The sequence below is a fragment of the Heterodontus francisci genome, chromosome 8 (genome assembly GCF_036365525.1).
Source record: "Heterodontus francisci isolate sHetFra1 chromosome 8, sHetFra1.hap1, whole genome shotgun sequence".
NCBI classification, from domain to species: Eukaryota; Metazoa; Chordata; class Chondrichthyes; order Heterodontiformes; family Heterodontidae; genus Heterodontus; species Heterodontus francisci.
In genome coordinates this window covers 24,855,732-24,873,650 of record NC_090378.1, presented here as the reverse complement: position 1 = coordinate 24,873,650, position 17,919 = coordinate 24,855,732, and the positions used below count along the sequence as shown (strand labels likewise).

At 41.2% G+C, this 17,919-nt stretch overlaps 1 protein-coding gene across 1 annotated transcript in view; it reads left to right on the top strand.

Annotated features, from left to right (window-relative positions):
- Positions 1-17,919, top strand: part of abca4b (ATP-binding cassette, sub-family A (ABC1), member 4b) — a 158,970-nt gene that overhangs the window by 55,008 nt on the left and 86,043 nt on the right. The window contains exons 16-22 of the mRNA XM_068036820.1: positions 1,497-1,701; positions 4,090-4,176; positions 5,144-5,536; positions 5,652-5,847; positions 8,136-8,267; positions 9,220-9,359; positions 10,710-10,847. Of these exons, the coding sequence (XP_067892921.1) occupies positions 1,497-1,701; positions 4,090-4,176; positions 5,144-5,536; positions 5,652-5,847; positions 8,136-8,267; positions 9,220-9,359; positions 10,710-10,847 (1,291 nt within the window). The remainder of the gene's footprint in view (positions 1-1,496; positions 1,702-4,089; positions 4,177-5,143; positions 5,537-5,651; positions 5,848-8,135; positions 8,268-9,219; positions 9,360-10,709; positions 10,848-17,919) is intronic.

Here is a 17,919-nt window from a genome sequence, read left to right as displayed (position 1 = left end):
TATTTATATGGTTCGGTTAGGTTTTTGGTCAATGGTAACTCCCGGGATGTTGATGATGGGGGATTCAGCAATGGTAATGCCATTGAACATCAATGAGAGATGATTAGATTCTCTATTTTTGGAGATAGTTATTCCCTGGCACTTGTGTGGCATGACCGTCACTTGCCACCTATCAGCTCAAGCCTGAAAGCTATCCGGGTCTTGTTGCATCTGGACACGGATTGCTTCAGTATCTGAGGAGTCTTGAATGGTGCTGAATATCGTACAATCATCAGCGAACATCCCCACTTCTAACCTTACGATGGAAGGAAGGTCATTGATGAAGCAGCTGAAGATGGTTGGACCTAGGGCACTACCCTGAGGAACTCCTGCAGCAATGTCCTGGGCTGTGATGATTGGCCTTCGATAACCTCAACCATCTTCCTTTGTGCTAGGCATGACTCCACAGGTGGAGAGTTTTCCCTCTGATTCCCATTGACTTCAATTTTGCTAAGGTTCCTTGATGCCATACTCAGTCAAATGCTGCCTTGATGTCAAGGGCAGTCACTCCCACCTCACCTCCGGAATTCAGCTCTTTCATCCATGTTTGGACCAAGCTTGTAATGAGGTCAGGAACCGAATGGCCATGGTCGAACCCAAACTGCGCATCTGTCCTAATAGCTCCTTGTGTGACTTGGTGTCAAATTTTTGTCTGATAATCACTTCTGTGAAGCACTTTGGGACGTTTTGCTACATTAAAGGTGCTATATAAATGCAAGATGTTGCTGTTGTTACTGTAGCCATGACAGTCTCTGCATCAGAAGGTTGTGGGTTCAAGCCCCATTCTCGAGACTTAAGCAGAAAATGCAGGCTGACACTCCAGTACGGTGCTGAGAGAGTGCTGCTCTGTCGGAGGTGCTGTCTTTCATTTGAAACCTTAAACCGAGGTCCCCTTTCACCTTCTCAGCTGGGCGTAAAAGATTCCATGGCAGTATTTCAAAGAAGGACAGGGGATTTCTCTGTAGTGTCCTGGCCAACATTTATCCCTCAACCCACACCAAAAAAACAGACTATTTGGACATTCCCACATTGCTGTTTGTGGAACCTTGCTGTTTGCAAATTGGATGCTCTACAATTGTAACTTTACTTCAAAAGTAATTCATTGGCTGTAAAGTGCTTTGGGACGTCCTGAGGTCATAAAATGCTCAATATAAATCCAAGTTCTTTCTTTCTGAGGGTAATGGCAGCTCTTGGCTCACTTGGCATTCAAATAATGTTGGTGAGAGGAGCAGAAAATGTGACAATCGTATGATCAGCTGGTAACTTTCTTCACTGTTGGATGAGCAATGGCACTTGAAAGCCTGTTCCTCACTAAAGCCATAATGTACTGTGGAATGATTTAAAAGGTCAAAAATAGAAGAATAAAAGCTGGCATTGCAGTCCTGTCTATAATACCTTATTGGAAGAGTGTTGTGAAGTGACCATCACTGAACCTCTGTTCCTTCCTAAAATTTCAGAGTTTGTTGTCTCCAGTGGCATTTGGCTTTGGTACAGAGTATCTATCCCGTTACGAGGAGCAAGGTCTTGGACTTCAGTGGAATAATATCCGTGCCAGCCCTGTCGAGGGAGATGAGTATAATTTGCTGCTCTCCATCAAGATGATGCTGTTTGATGCCTTTTTGTATGGAGTTCTTGCCTGGTATCTTGATGCTGTGTTTCCAGGTATGCTGACAATAAATGAAGTGGAGGATGTATTCTTTAAAGATTATTTTTTCCAGAATCCTCAAGTCTTTATTCCAGTGATGATCTATAAGCAAATATTCAATGGATCTCTCACTGTGATAACTCGTTCAGCAAAACATAAATTATATTTAAATCATATAAGGAATCTCTCAGTCACTGCCAGGTCCAACAGATTGATTGCAGTGACATGACAGACGATAATTATTTACCCAATATGATTGTATTCACATCTTTGGGGGATGTGCCCCAGTAGTTAGCAATGTGCAAAGATTGGAACAGACTTGATATAATTATTGATTGGCCAGTGCTTGGAGTAAATCTGGATCCAAAGTGTTCCTTATTCTGCCCATAATAGAAACTGTTTCACAGTGTGGAGATATGAGGTCAATATTAGGGGAAGAAAGATTGACAAGAAATGTGATCCAGGTTTTTAAATTGTTGAGTCAAATGAATAATATAGATGTAAGCAGATTGTTTGACTTAGACTGTGGGCTCAGAACTAAACAGCATGAGTGCAAACACATCCTGGGATGAGGGAAATCTCCTATGAAGAGAAATTGAGTAGACTAGGCTATATTCCCTGGAGTTTAGAAGAATGAGAGATAATCTAATTGAAACATATAAAATTCTTAAGGGGCTTGACAGGGTAGATGCTGAGAAAATGTTTCCCCTGGCTGGGGAATCTAGAATATGAGTCACAATCTTAGAATAAGGAGTCGGCCATTTAGATCTGAGATGAGAAGAAATTTCTTCACTCAGAGTGCTGTGAACCTTAGGAACTCTCTACCCCGGACAGCTGTGGATGCTCAGTTGTTGAGTATATTCAAAACAGAGGTGGATAGATTTTTGGGCGCTAAGGGAATTCAGGAATATGCAGCAAGGTGGAATTGAGGTAGAACATCACCCACAATATTGTTGAATGGCGAAGCAGACTCGCAGGGCCAAATGGCCTACTCCAGCTCCTATTATATTCTTATGTTACGCTCTTAGTACTACTTTCCAGGATTATTTCAGGCACATGACCTCCATTGGCCCCTCAACCTTTTCACACTGTGAACTGAGAAATGATCTCTTTTCAGCTGCTGATTTCTGTTGTGTAAAACCTGGGGGCTGCTTCCTTGTGTTTGCTTCACAGAAACTGGTTCACTTGATGCAACTCAACATCTGTAAGCGTATATTATTATCCGGGTCTGTGATCTTATTGACTCACAGAGCTTTGGCTCATTTACATAATGGCAACCAGCTCTCAAAAGGAAAGCTGGGTGTATCGAGTCCTGAAGCATAAAAACACCTTACATTTAAGAAGCTTCAAAAGTCACCCCTTCCCTTCACAATCTACCAGATTTGTGGAATAGATTCCTCCTGTGCTAATTAACACTTTTAAAATAAGCCGGATGACTATCTGGTTAGAAATGGGATTGATGGTTATAAGGATAATCACAGAAGGAGGTGATCCATTGCTATGTGGAACATGATGGTTCCTGAGCTATAGGGAACTTGGGAATGTCACGGCAATGAGGGAAACTAGTCAAGGAAGAATAATAAAGCATTGAAGACTGGATAGATATTTGAAATTTCACTTAACTCTGGAGGGCAGAGAAAGAAGATGTGGAACCACTTCTCGGGAGATGAAATGGGTTGAGTAAATTTGGTGGTGGAGCAGATTTTCTGTGGTAGAGTAACTTTTCTCACTCCATTCTTCGTGTCCCGAGGAGAAGTAGCCCAAAGATGATTTCCCCTGATTGCTATGTTAGTGACATTTGGAATCCTCTCAGGAAGAACCATGTTGGCCATGTCTAGCAATATTATAAAAGTGTTCTGAAATGAGGTTTTTGTGGAAGGATGACCCCGATAGGCTGAATGGCCTCCCTCATGTGTGCTTGACCTGTGCAATATTTGTTTACAATTTTGCTAGCAATAGCCAGCAGAGAAAGTCTTCCCACTATGATTACAATGTCACTGACACATGATGACCATGGGCAATCTTGTCCCTTTCCCCACCCCATAAATAAAGGAAATAATGTACAAAACTGGTGAAAAATAACAGGTAAAACAGAAAGTGCAGTTCTCAGGTATAGGTTCAACAATCACCACTTCCTGTCCAGTACTTCAACCAGGTGTCTACTCCAGATGTGAGCCTAGAAAGAAGATGTCAGGCTATTTGAATATGGGGGTTGGTCATGTCCTCAGCCGGTGTAGACACTTACCCACAGAGGTCACTGGGCAGTGGTCAGTAAGTGCCCACACCTTCAGGAAAGGAGGTAACAAGACCGGGAACTAGACAAATCTTTTCATTCTGTAGCCTCAAAGTCACAAATTAGAAGTAACCTTTACCCAATTAATCATGCTTCATTCCCATGTGTTTAGGTCAATATGGAATACCATCTCCATGGTATTTTCCACTGCAGTCCTCATACTGGTTCGGCACCAAAAAGCCACAACCTGCCACAGATGGTGAGTTCATACATAAATTAGGGACCTGAGTTAACAGAATAGCATTTTTCATATTGTCACACTCCTCTGCTTCACCGATTCTGCTGCAGACTAATTATAGTGGCGCAGTTTACAGGAGTATTTTTGAGACAGTCAGAATGAGCAGCCTGTGATTATACTGCCTGCTCGCATCGCTTCTGAGTTCTGAGCTCAACACTTAAATGCTGCCCAGTATTCTCTAACTAACAGTGGTGAGGTAGTCAGCTCTTTCCTATTATTATTGAAGACTTAAAGAAGGCAAGGCATGCTGTCTAAGTCCTTGTTAAATTTGAAATTTGAAATCTTAAAAGTTGGCTCAATGCCAATTGCATTTATATGGCAGCCAACGCACAGTTTTAATGATACAAGAATATCTCTTTCAGGTGATTTAATTTCAATGGCATACTGCCAAATTCTGCTGGGTGGTTGTTCAATAATGCAGTTTTGATGATGTACTGCAAAACATTGTACTAAACTATTATCAAACAGTTTAACTGGGACATGAGTGAGCATGTGTACAATAGAATTACCATTTTTCTTGATTGTAATGATGTTTGAATAATTTAGCTGAGGATACAATGCATTCAACACGATCCAACTCCTTATTGCTATCCAGTGATCCCTACAGTGATGATGAAGATTAAGATGATTTGTGTGGTCAAATGATCTGCTGACACCCACAGTACCCTAGCTTGAGTAACTGCCTTCAGAAGGGATAGGGAGAAAATTGGGGGAAAAAACACATAAAGTCGACCATATGATCAGCATTTTCAGTCCATTTAGTTTGAAATAATTGCACTTCGATGTATTTTTGAGTGAAGGATTTTTTTTAAAAGCTGTAATTGTAGACTAACTAAGTAAGGGTTTATACTAAACTCTTTGAATGTAAACCATCTTTTCATAATCAGGAGGCATTAATCGTGCTTTGCTTTTTTTTAACTTTGGTAAGACAAAAAGGAAGTCAAAGAGAGTACAAAACATGACACAGGAAAGGAAGAGAAAACAGACAAATCTGGTGAGAAAGCAGAAGACAAAGCAAAAGACAAAGCAGTAGAGCAACCTAAAGAACATGCAGACAAACCTACAGAACAATCTGCAGAAAAATCGCTAAAACTGTCTGCAGCTGATGACAAATCAAAACCAGACAACAAGAAAATATGTAAACGAAAGGAGAAGGAAATGCAAGCGAAGGAGAGGCTGGAGAAGGAAAAACAAGAGAAGGAAAGGCTTGAGAAAGAGAAACAAGAGAAGGAAAGGCTTGAGAAAGAGAAACAAGAGAAGGAGAGACTGGAGAGAGAAAGAAAAGGGAAAGAGAAACAAGAAAACGAAAAGATCAACCCAGGTAATATTTAATTCATAAAAGTAACCTTTTAAATTAAACTCCGCTCCCCATTCCCAATTCTGTTTCCCAGATATTAAAGCAGTGACTATGTCCGTTTGCTGTTATCTGTTGGCAGTGACAGCAGCAATGGCAGGAAACCCCTTCTACGAGAAGGAGCCATCAAGTCTGACATTGGGAGTGTCTATTCAGAACCTAGTGAAGATTTTTGAAGAGGGGCACAAGCCAGCTGTGGATGGACTGAGCATTAACTTCTTTGAAGGGCAGATCACTTCCTTTTTGGGCCACAACGGAGCTGGAAAGACAACAGCAATGTAAGAGTTCACATTCCTTTGGTGCAACAAGAAAATAATAACTGGTCAGCTGAAAAAGAACAAGCTGTGCTCACGCAGTTCTTTTAAATCCCAGCTCAAGTTGAAGGCAGCAAGAACAACATGGATGGTGGCTGCCTGTATATTGAAAATAATTGCTCCACATTGGGTACTTTGGTAACTTTTTGTGAGCAGCTGTAATTCAAATCAAATGTTAAGGAGCAGCATCATCACCTAGAACATGGTTTACCACTGATCATGTAGATGGTTACTGCAAATTAATTTCTGATGAGACTAAAACCAGAGAAGAAACAAGTGAAATAGAAAGATGAAAACAAAAGAAAAAGAGAGCAAGTGAGATGGAATGCACAAAACAAAATAAGAGAAAGTCAGATATTTACTTTTTTATTGTTATGGCTTATTGGAAGGAATTCAATTTTATTAATTTAAACTAAATGCTTCTGTCGCCAGCACCCATTGCCCAATGACTTCAGTGCATATGATTTATTAAGTCACTATAATCACCCGACTGTAATGTGACCTGTGGAAAGTTAAGCATTCAACCTCAAAGTAACACACGTGGCAGTTCACTGAACTGGAATAATACCTGCTGTTAATCAAACTATAGTACACAGCCTTGAAAGCATACCCCATCTCAGCGGTGCTGCTGCCTGCTCTACTCTCTCATACATATCCAACTTACATCAAAAACCAGCACCAACTCCTAACAATCACAACATTGTGAAACTGTTTTGTCCCAAACCAAATGTTTTCTGCCTCAGAAACCAGCAGCAGGAAAATTCCTTATTTTCTTAATCTCTCGCTTGCACATGTGCCAGATCGGATTGTGTATCAAACGATAATAAAGGAAGCAAGCTTGAGAGTGTTGAGATATGAAGCACAAGCTGCAGTTTGTCCAAAAAGTATTTCTGGTTTTCCAATAAATCTAGCCCAACTAGAATTTAGCTCTGCATTTGGTACATTTTTGAACTCACGATCATAGAAGTACATCTAAGTCTTGTCACAAATAGATTCTTCACTGGAATTAACTGATTCCAAACCCCAACAAATACACAGAAACCTAAATACCATAAATGAGGAAAGCAGAAATTAAGAACTTGCATTTATATAGCACCTTTCACAACTTTATGACATTCCAAAGCGATTTACAGTCAATGAAAAACTTTTTGAACTGTAGACCAGGTTGTAATGTAGAAACTGGACAGCATAAAGGCATCAATTGTCTAAAGCCATAAATAGAAAGACCGGGAGAAAGGAAGACAGAAAGAATCAAAGAGTGGGAGACTAACAGAAAAACAGTTACTGGAGAAGATAGCTGCATAATTTTCCTTAAAAACATTGACATACGATCAACTAATGGAAATGAAACAGCTTCACAGGATCTACCTTACTTCAGTCAGGGAATATTTAAAGAGATTCAAAATAACAATTGAACTGTGCACTAATGTCTTGAAACATAGAATCAGGAGTCACACTGAGGCTAACTTGGTGCTGGTGGAAGGAGTCAGCATATTCAGAACAAGAGAAAATCTGTGAAAAGAAAGAGTTGTAACAATGCAAACTTAACGTCTGCAGAAAGAAGCAGCTAGTGTTGCATGTCAGATAGCTGATTGTGTTAATAAATGACCCATCAGCACTTTTTTTTGTTGTAAAGTTCAAGTTCCCTTTAATGTCAATTGAATTTGAGCAAAATTGTATTTTTTTTAATTCTTTCATGGGATGTGGGCATCACTGGCAAGGCCAGCATTTGTTGCCCATCCCTAATTGCCCTTGAGAAGGTTGTGGTGAGCCATCTTCTTGAACTGCTGCAGTCCATTGACGTTTCTGTAGCAGTATGGGTCATTTCAGAGGGCAGTGAAAAGTCAACAGCAATGTGGGTCTGGAATTGCATGTAGGCCAGACCAGATTTTGGCTGGCAGATTTCCTTCCCTAAAGGACATTAGTGAACCAGATGGGCTTTTATGACAATTGATGATAGTTTCATTGCACCATTACTGAGACTAGCTTTCAATTCCAGATTTTTATTAATTAGTTGAATTTAAATTCCACTAGCTGCCACAGTGGGATTTGAATCCATGACCCGAGGGCCTGTGGATTACTAGTCCAGTAACAATATGCCACCATCTCCTCTCTTAAAGGTGTATAACACCTTTTTCATGAGTACTGCTTAACTTTCAACATACAAAGGTGAAGCCGAGGCTGTGGATCACGTGTAATCTTTAGGATCTACCGTTATTATTTTTGATGTGCTTTTCCAATATATTCAACAGGTCAATGCTGATTGGTTTGTTTCCACCTACGTCTGGTACTGCAGTCATTAATGGCAAAGATATCCGCACAGACATTGATGCAATTCGACAGGACATTGGCATGTGTCCCCAGCACAATATTTTATTTAACAAGTAAGCAAGATGGTATTCATTCTAATGAATCTGGCTATAAACAATCAAGGCAATTACATGGTTCACTGGGCAAAGAGGGAATTGAAGAAAATGGTGAAGAAGTGAGGCTGTGATCAAACAAAATGTGTTTGGCTTTTAGATCCATATGGCATGACCCTATCTGATCTAGGGAAAAAAAACCTGTTCCTAATTTGGCTTCATTCGGAATGGCTTGTGTTGAAGTTTGCACCAATATTTTCTGCTTTGGGTGGTTGATACAAACTATAAATACAAGGCCACATAAAATAGATGCCATTCAGTCCAGACTCTAATGCGTATTACATTATAAATAGAACAATAAGCTACAGTAAGTGAAACTCTTCACCAAGTGGGTGTTGATAATCAGCATGTTGCACTATTGTTAAACACTTTATTTGCTGTGAAAGAGTTAGTTGCTTTGTAAAGTAATACATGTTACAGCTGACAGTGGGGCTAAGTGCCACACGAAAAAGCCAAACTGAATTTGGCCTGCATGCTTAGACCAGGTTATAACAGACCTTTATCTTTGAAAGATAGGTTCTTCTTGGTAAGATATCTCTTGAATTCACCTACCAAAAAAAAAGTGGCACATTGTGGAATGCAAGGGCTTTTTTCAGGCCTGGAATCTGTCCAGGGAACTAGTTTACATTGGTAGCTGCCTACAGCATCTGCTACACTGCCCAAGGCCTGTAGAATAATTCTGGGGAAGGATTCTGCACTGGCCAGAGCATCCATCAAGATAAGCCTATTGTATCAGTCTAAAAATCTGGTCCAACATCAGCGTGAGCCTGTGAACTGATCAGAGAATGCTTGGAATGTTGACCTGGGGAAGGTTGTGTCTCTCTCCGGGTAACATTGGAACATTGATCTTGAGTGTAGAGTTTGAAGGAAACTGCAAGCAGAGTATCTGATTTTATCTTTATCTTTTTTGTAGCCTAACAGTAGCAGAACATATCTTATTTTATACTCAACTAAAAGGCCAGACAGTAGAAGAGGCAGAGAAGCAGACAGAAGTAATGCTGGATGAGATTGGACTTCCTCACAAGAGGGATGAGCTGGCTCAAAATTTATCAGGTAACAGTTCAAAAATTATCAAAAAGATCTCAGCTGAAGTGTTCAGGTCGATATTAATCATATAGGAAGATAGGAACAGGAGGAGCCCATTTAATTCCACCAAAAACAGATTATCTGGTCATTATCACATTGCTCTTTGGTGGAGCTTGCTGTGCACAAAATTAACCAGCACATATCCGACATTGCAACAGTGACAGCACTTCAAAAAGTCTTCATTGGCTGTAAAGTGCTTTGGGACAAATTAAGGTTGTGAAAGGTGCTATATAAATGCAAGACTTTTCTTTTTAGATCATGGCTGATCTATACTGACTTCATTTATCCATCTTTGCTCTGTATCCCTCATTACCTTTGCCTAATTAAAAAACCTACTGACCTCAGTCTTGAAAATTTAAATTGGTCCAACATCCACAGCCTTTTAAGGAAGAGAGTTCCTGATTTCACTCCAAAATGTCCTTTTCAAAAGTCTTTAGGTTACATTGAATAAATCTGAGTAAGTTCTGGTCTGTCGTGAATCAGGTGGATAATGTTGACATCATGTGCATCTTATATCTTTGAGGATTATGGTCATGTTGCACATTACATTCTCAAAGATTATCATTAATAAAACTTGTTTATGCAGCGAATGGTTACAATCTCGAATTCACTGCCTGAGAGCGTGACGGAGGCAGATTCATTTGTAGCTTTCAAGAGGGAGATGGTGGCGCAGTGATAATGTCACTGGACTAGCAATCCTGAAGCCCAGGCTAATGCCCTGAGGACATGGGTTCAAATCCCACCACGGCAGCTGGTGGAATCTAAATTCAGTTCACTAATAAAAATCTGGAGTTGAAGGCTAGTCTCAGTATTGGTACAATGAACCTATCATCAATTTTTGTTAAAAACCCATCTGGTTCATTATTGCCCTTTAGGGAAGGAAATCTGCCATCCTTGCCTGATCTGGCCTACATGACTCCAGACCCACAGCAATCTGGTTGACTCTTAAAAGCCACTCGGTTGTTCAAGGGCAATTAGGGATGGGCAACAAATGCTGGCCTTGCCAATGATGCCCACATCCTATGAATGAATTATAAAAAGGGGATTGAACAAGTGCCTGAAGTGAAAAAGACATTTCAGGGCTATGGAGAAAGGGTGGGGGAGTGGGACTAGCTAAATTGCAGTAGGCTGACATGGGCTTGATAGGCCAAATGGCCTCCTTCTCTGCTGTAACCATTCTATGATATAACAAAATTATCAATCCATTGCACATTCAAAGTGTTGTGCACTGTTTGCCTTTATAACTCAAGGCATTAATATTATAAAGACATTTGATGTAGTCAACATGATAAATGGTTCCTGTCTTTTCCTCCCTAGGTGGAATGCAGCGAAAACTATCAGTAGCTTTAGCATTCATTGGAGCAGCTAAAGTGATCGTTTTGGATGAACCAACATCTGGAGTAGATCCTTATTCCAGACGATCCATCTGGGACCTCTTACTCAAATACCGTTCAGGTACAGTATCTTTCCCAAGACTCAGGCTAGAAAATAAAGTCTATTGCATGTGATTAAATTACAATGTAACTTCTGTCTATGTTGCAACCTGCATCGGAAATGTGAGAATTATTCTTCCAGAGAGTTACCAGTCAACAAACGTATTAGGATAAGACACATTAATCATATTAACTACATCTAGTCTCAGCTCATGCTATGTTTATTGTGTATGTAAGACAAATAATTGGATAAAGCAAATTTTATATAACATAGAAACATAGAAATAGGGGCAGGATTAGGCCATTCGGCCCTTCGAGCCTGCTCCACCATTCATTATGATCATGGCTGATCATCCAACTCAGTAGCCTGTTCCCGCTTTCTCCCCATACCCTTTGATCCCTTTAGACCCGAGAGCTATATCTAACTCCTTCTTGAAAACATACAATGTTTTGGCCTCAACTGCTTTCTGTGGTAGCGAATTCCACAGGCTCACCACTCTCTGGGTGAAGACATTTCTCCTCATCTCAGTCCTGAAAGGTTTACCCCGTATCCTTAGACTATGAACCCGGTTCTGGGGATTCCCCCACCATTGAGAACATCCTTCCTGCATCTACCCTGTCAAGCCCTGTTAGAATTTTATAGGTTTCTATGGGATCCCCCCTCACTCTCCTGAACTCCAGCGAATGTAATCCTAACTGACTCAATCTCTCCTCATACGTCAGTCCCGCTATCCCAGGAATCAGTCTGGTAAACCTTCGCTGCGCTCCCTCTATAGCAACGACATCCTTCCTCAGATAAGGAGACCAAAACTGCACACAATATTCCAGGTGTGGCCTCACCAAGGCCCTGTATAATTGCAGCAAGACATCCCTGCTCCTGTACTCGAATCCTCTCGCTATGAAGGCCAACATACCATTTGCCCTTTTTACCACCTGTTGCACCTGCATGCTTACCTTCAGCGTCTGTTATACGAGAACACCCAGGTATCGCTGCATGTTCCCCTCTCTCAGTTTATAACCGTTCAGATAATAATCTGCCTTCCTGTTTTTGCTACCAAAGTGGATAACCTCACATTTATCCACATTACTGCATTTGCCAGGCATTAGCCCACTCACTCAACTTGTCCAAATCACCCTGAAGCCTCTCTGCATCCTCCTCACAACTCACCCTTCCACCCAGTTTTGTGTCATTTGCAAATTTGGAGATATTACATTTATTTCCCTCATCTAAATCATTAATGTATATTGTGAATAGCTGGGGTCCTCGCACCAATCCCTGCGATACCCCACTAGTCACTGCCTGCCATTCGGAAAAAGACCCATTTATCCCTACTCTTTGTTTCCTGTCTGCCAACCAATTTTCTATCATCGCAATGCATTACCCCCAATCCCATGTGCTTTAATTTTACACGCTAATCTCTTATGTGGGACGTTGTCAAAAACCTTCTGAAAGTCCAAATAAACCACATCCACTGGCTGTCCCTCATCAACTCTACGAGTTACATCTTCGAAGAATTCTAGTAGATTTGTGAAGCATGATTTCCCTTTCGTAAATCCATGCTGACTCTGTCTGATTCTACCACTGTTCTCCAAGTGCTCTGCTATAAAATCTTTGACAATGGACTCTAGAATTTTCCCCACTACCGCCGTCAGGCTGACTGGTCTATAATTCCCTGCTTTCTCTCTACCTCCCTTTTTAAATAGTGGGGTTACATTATCTACCCTCCAATCTGTAGGAACTGTTCCAGAGTCTACAGAATCTTGGAAGATGACTGCCAATGCATCCACCATTTCTAGGGCCACTTCCTTAAATACTCTGGGATGCAGACTATCAGGCCTTGTGGATTTATCCACCTTCAATCCCATCAATTTCCTCAACACCATTTCTCTACTAATACTGATTTCTTTCAGTTCCTCTCTCTCACTAAGCCCTGTGTTCCCCAACATTTCTGATATATTTGTGTCCTCCTTTGTGAAGACAGAACCAAAGTATGCATTTAGTTGGTCAGCCGTTTCTTTGTTCCCCATAATATATTCCCCTGTTTCTGACTGTAAGGGACCCACATCTGTCTTCACCAATCTTTTCTCTTCACATACCTATAGAAACTTTTACCGTCAATTTTTATGTTCCCCGCAAGCTTACTCTCGTACTCTATTTTCCCCTGCTTAATTAATCCCTTGGTCCTACTTTGCTGAATTCTAAGCTGCTCCCAATCCTCAGGTCTGTTGTTTTTTCTGGCAGATTTATATGCCTCTTCCTTGGATCTAATGCTATCTAAATGGCCCCCAAAGGCTCATGTGGGCAAATATATTAACCCATTGTAGGACTGAGGCAGAAAGTGTCATGTTAGCTCAGATCTGTGCAGAGGTAGCTGATTTCAGATTAAGTTAGCCCCAGGTCACATGGACAATTGCAGGTTAATTAAAGAAAGCGAGCATAGATTTCTTAAGGGAAAATGATGTTTAACTAATTTGCTGGAGTTTTTTTGAGGAGGTAACAGAGAGGGTTGATGAGGGCAATGCAGTTGATGTGGTGTACATGGACTTTCAAAAGGTGTTTGATACAGTGCCACACAACGGACTTGTGAGAAAACATATAGCTCGTGGAATAAAAGGGACGGTAGCAACATGGATATGGAATTGGCTGAGTGACAGGAAACAAGGAGTAGTGATTAATGGATGTTTTTTGGGCTGGAGGAAGGTTTGTAGTGGAGTTCCCCAGGGGTCAGTGTTGGGACCCTTGCTTTTCTTGATATATATTAATGATCTAGGCCTTGGTGTACAGGGCACAATTTCAAAGTTTGCTGATGAAACAATGGAAGCATTGTGAACTGTGAGGAGGATAGTGTTGTACTTCAAAAGGACGTAGACAAGTTGGTGGAATGGGTGGACAGGTGGCAGATGAAGTTCAATGCAGAGAAATGTGAAGTGATTCTTTTTGGTAGGAAAAACATGGAGAGACAATATAGAATAAAGGGCACAATTCTAAAGGGGGTGTAGGAGCAGAGGGTATATATGTGCATAAGTCATTGAAGGTGGTGTAACAGGTTGAGAGAGCAGTTAATAAAGCATCCAGTATCCTGGACTTTATTATTAGAGGCATAGAGTACAAGAGTAAGGAAGTTATGTTGAACTTATACCAGACACTAGTTCTGCCTCAACTGGAGTATGCATCCAGTTCTGAGCGCCGGACTTTAGGAAAGATGTGAGGGCATTGGAGAAAGTACAGAAAAGATTCACAAGAATAGTTCTGCGCTGTAACAATTCTGTGATTCTGTGAAGTCCTCAGGACTGGGAATGTAAAAGCCCAGATCTTGATCAATAGCCAGAGAGACTCCTGCCGAAAAATGCACACGTGTGTGTGTGTGTGTTGGTATCAGACATGGAAAGAATCAGACTGGAAAATGATATTTCCCGTGACCAAATATCCTGCAAATGTTTACTGCCCAGGCTGTCACTGTAAGATTTGGACAAAACGCTGAAGGCTGTGAGTGCCCATGCAGTCATAACACAGCATGAATCAGCATCTTCAGAAGAGGAACAGGCAAAGGAGGTTGAAAGTAAAGATTGGTAATAGCTGGAATCTACCTAAACATGAACCTGTATCAGAATTACTTATCAATTAATTAGACTGTTAAACAAATCTTTGACCTGATAGTGAATCAATGACGGGCCTCGTGGCACCATTGCTTGATTACACCCAAGCAAAGCATCAAGAGTGGGACAGACACTGACGGTCTCTCCAATGTATGTCCCCACTTGGGTGAATATGGTCAGCTTGTAGCTGAGCTGCTATGAGCAATGCCGCACAAAGTCAATGATTTATTTTTGGGCAAGTGAAATTCTGGCACTATGTGACTCATACATGTTATCTATCTGGAGATTGGGAGTCGATGAATGAATGAAATCTGGAGACTGCTGCAGCAGCTGTGCCAAGTTACCATTTCTAATACCAGACTAACATGTTCCAATCTTGATGCCTCTTCAGATGTGGCTGTAATCACATCCACAATGCCACTTTACTCAGCAATGGGAGAGCACTTGTGCTAGATCATGCGGTAATCTACTTTTACACAATGGGAACATTATAGAGTAGAATTCAGAAATAATAACAGCAAATGTTGGAAAATACTCAGCAGGTCAGGCAGCACCTATGGAAGAAAGAAGCAGAGTTAAAGTTTCAGGTCGACAACAGTTTTTGTTTCAGATTTCCAGCATCTGCAGTAATTTTATTTTATTTTAGTGGAATCCAGAGTTTGGCGCTGTTTTCTAAATTCTGAAAGAAGAGATGAAGGGGTGTCTCTGGGGTTCCAGTGAACCAGACGTAGGTAGAGAGGCCGATAAGGTGATGTCTAGTGCCTGTTGCACTGATATGTATTGGGTACTAACTTTCTGTATTATTGGGTGCAGCTGGCACAGTACACCTGAAGAGTGCTGCTGCAGCTCAGAATAAGAAACTGCACACAAGCTATGCATAGGGGTCCCACTTTCATTTAAATGAGGCCCAAGCCTCATAATGTGACTGGAATCCCTGAGCAGCACTCAAGTCTCTCAGCACCTGTACCAATCCGGTGTTGCAGTAACGGGAACGTACATTTTACATTTTTTATCTGGGTGACACTGTCCTTTCAAATAGGTCCACTCTGCATGATGACCATAAAAGGCCAATTTTGATCAGGCACCAGCCTTGCTGTGCTGGGAGCCCCATTCAATTATGTTAATGATCTGACCTCACATTATAGAACGAGATCAGGGCATTGTGGGACAGGTACAGCCAAAGCCTCAGGAGCTGCCATCCCGTATTAGAGTCAGCTTACCCTGCCCTCTGCCAGGTTATTGAGCAGCATCCCAGCCCACAGCTGGTGGCCTAACTGCAGGAGGTCTTTTATTTCTTTTTCTGTTGGTTTCCCACCCACAGCCAGCCGAGTTAACAGGTTTGGTTACCTTTTGGGTGGGACAAACTGCAGCACGTGGCCGCAGCCAAGTGAGAGCAGGTAGGTCTAATTTTTTTAAATTCTTCTTGGGATGTGGGCGTCGCTGGCAAGGCCAGCATTTGTTACCCATCCTAAATTGCCCTTGACCTGACTGGCTTGCTCGGCCATTTCAGAGATAAGTTAAGAGTCCATTGCTGTGGGTCTGGAGTCACATGTAGGCCAGACCAGGTAAGGACGGCAGATTTCCTTCCCTAAAGAACATTAGTGAACCAGATGGGGATTGGGCAGGGGGAGATTAGATCATGGGGGTTGGTCAGGGTGAATCCATTGTGGGAGGGTGGCAGATGATGGTCTGAATGCAGAGGTGGGGTGGGAAGATTCGGTAGTTGGTGGGGTGCAGATGCTATTCGGGGTGTTTTGTCGTAGTGGCGGGGGAGGTGGTGTAGAGAATAGACAGATCGTCTTGTGGGGGACACATTTACTGGTAAGTTTGATGGGCCTGAAGGAAACACTCCTGTTCCTCCTGGTCCACAAACAGTGCCATCAAGACACTTACCTCATGGATTCAGCCCTTCTCGCCTCCTTTCACCTGCCAGGTTTACCGCATTAAAATATTTAAATGACCAGACTGCCTCCTGAGAGTGGATTGGTCACCTATGCCTCGTTCTGCCTCGGTTAAAGCTGGAAGTGGGTGGGTTTGGGGCAGGTTGGATTCCTATTTCAGATTTTTAGCTTTTTAACCTCCCACTGGAACCAAACTCACCCATTTTTGGTGTTTAAAATCCCCCCATAATGTCAGACTCTACAATATAGATAATGACAGACTCCACTATGTATAATTTTGGGTTCTACAATATATATAATGTTGAACCTCAATATATATAATGTTAAACTACAATATAGGATGTTGGACCATACTCTATATTTATATTATATATATAATACAATGTATATAATGTCATACTCTACAATATCTATAATGTCATTTATATAGTGCCTTTAATGTACTAAAATGTTCCAAGGCATTTCACAGGTGCGTTATCAAACAAAGTTTGACACAAAGCCAAGTAAGGAAATATTAAACAAAAACAAGAAATGCTGGAATCACTCAGCAGGTCTGGCAGCATCTGTGGAAAGAGAAGCAGAGTTAATGTTTCGGGTCAGTGACCCTTCTTCAGAACTATTAAGGAAATATTAAGATGGGTGACAAAAAGCTTGGTCAAAGAGGTAGGTTTTAAGAAGAGTCTTAGAGGAGAGACAGATGGAGATGCAGAGCAGTTTAGGTTTGCCATTCAGAGCTTAAGGCCTAGGCAGCTGCAGGCACGACCGCAAATGGTGGAGCAATGAAAATCAGGGATGCACAACAATGTATATAATGTTAGACTCTACTACTTAACGTTGCTGATGTGGAACTTGGCACACCCAGAGTACGTGTAGGGAATTTGAACGGGGTGCTAACTGCATGATTTTACGCCAATTAAAATGAATGAATCTTGTGAGGTTTGAATTCCTGATGTCTGCTTCTGGTGTGCAAATTTGTTCAAAATGATTCCTATTATTTAAACTGGAAAAGGTATTTTATAAATCTTTTATTTGAAGTTATAATAAATAATGAACTGTTGCTGCTTTTGCGCATTTTTAATGGAACCCGTATTAAAGAGACATCATTATCTTACCAGGAATTTCCAACCACATTCGTTCCTAGCAAGACCTCCTCTCAGACTCTGCTACATGTTGACCTAGTGGAAAGTTATGCACTACATCTGAAGCACCGTGATCTTTTGCAATGTGGTTTCACAGTATAAGCTTAGAATATTATTACAGTGACAATGCAGTTGATCATGTGACGTCATTTAATTGCAAAATTTTTTAAAAATTACCCAAGGATAAATTTCAGAAGTTTAACTCCAGCTCAGGGTTTCATCGACTATAACAACAATTTTTGAAGGTTTTGTTTTTGAATAACCGCAATGTTCCCCTGTGGTCTGTAAATGAAGGGAGATTCCAGCCAATGTTTTTCAATTTCACTGTGTGTTGGTTACCAGCAGGCTATCAGCCCAAAAACATCTTGTGTTTCAGCAATGTATAAAGTAACAATGAGGAGCTGGATCCTGCATGGATCTGAGCTCACTCGATAATGACACTATCAATAAGTGACTA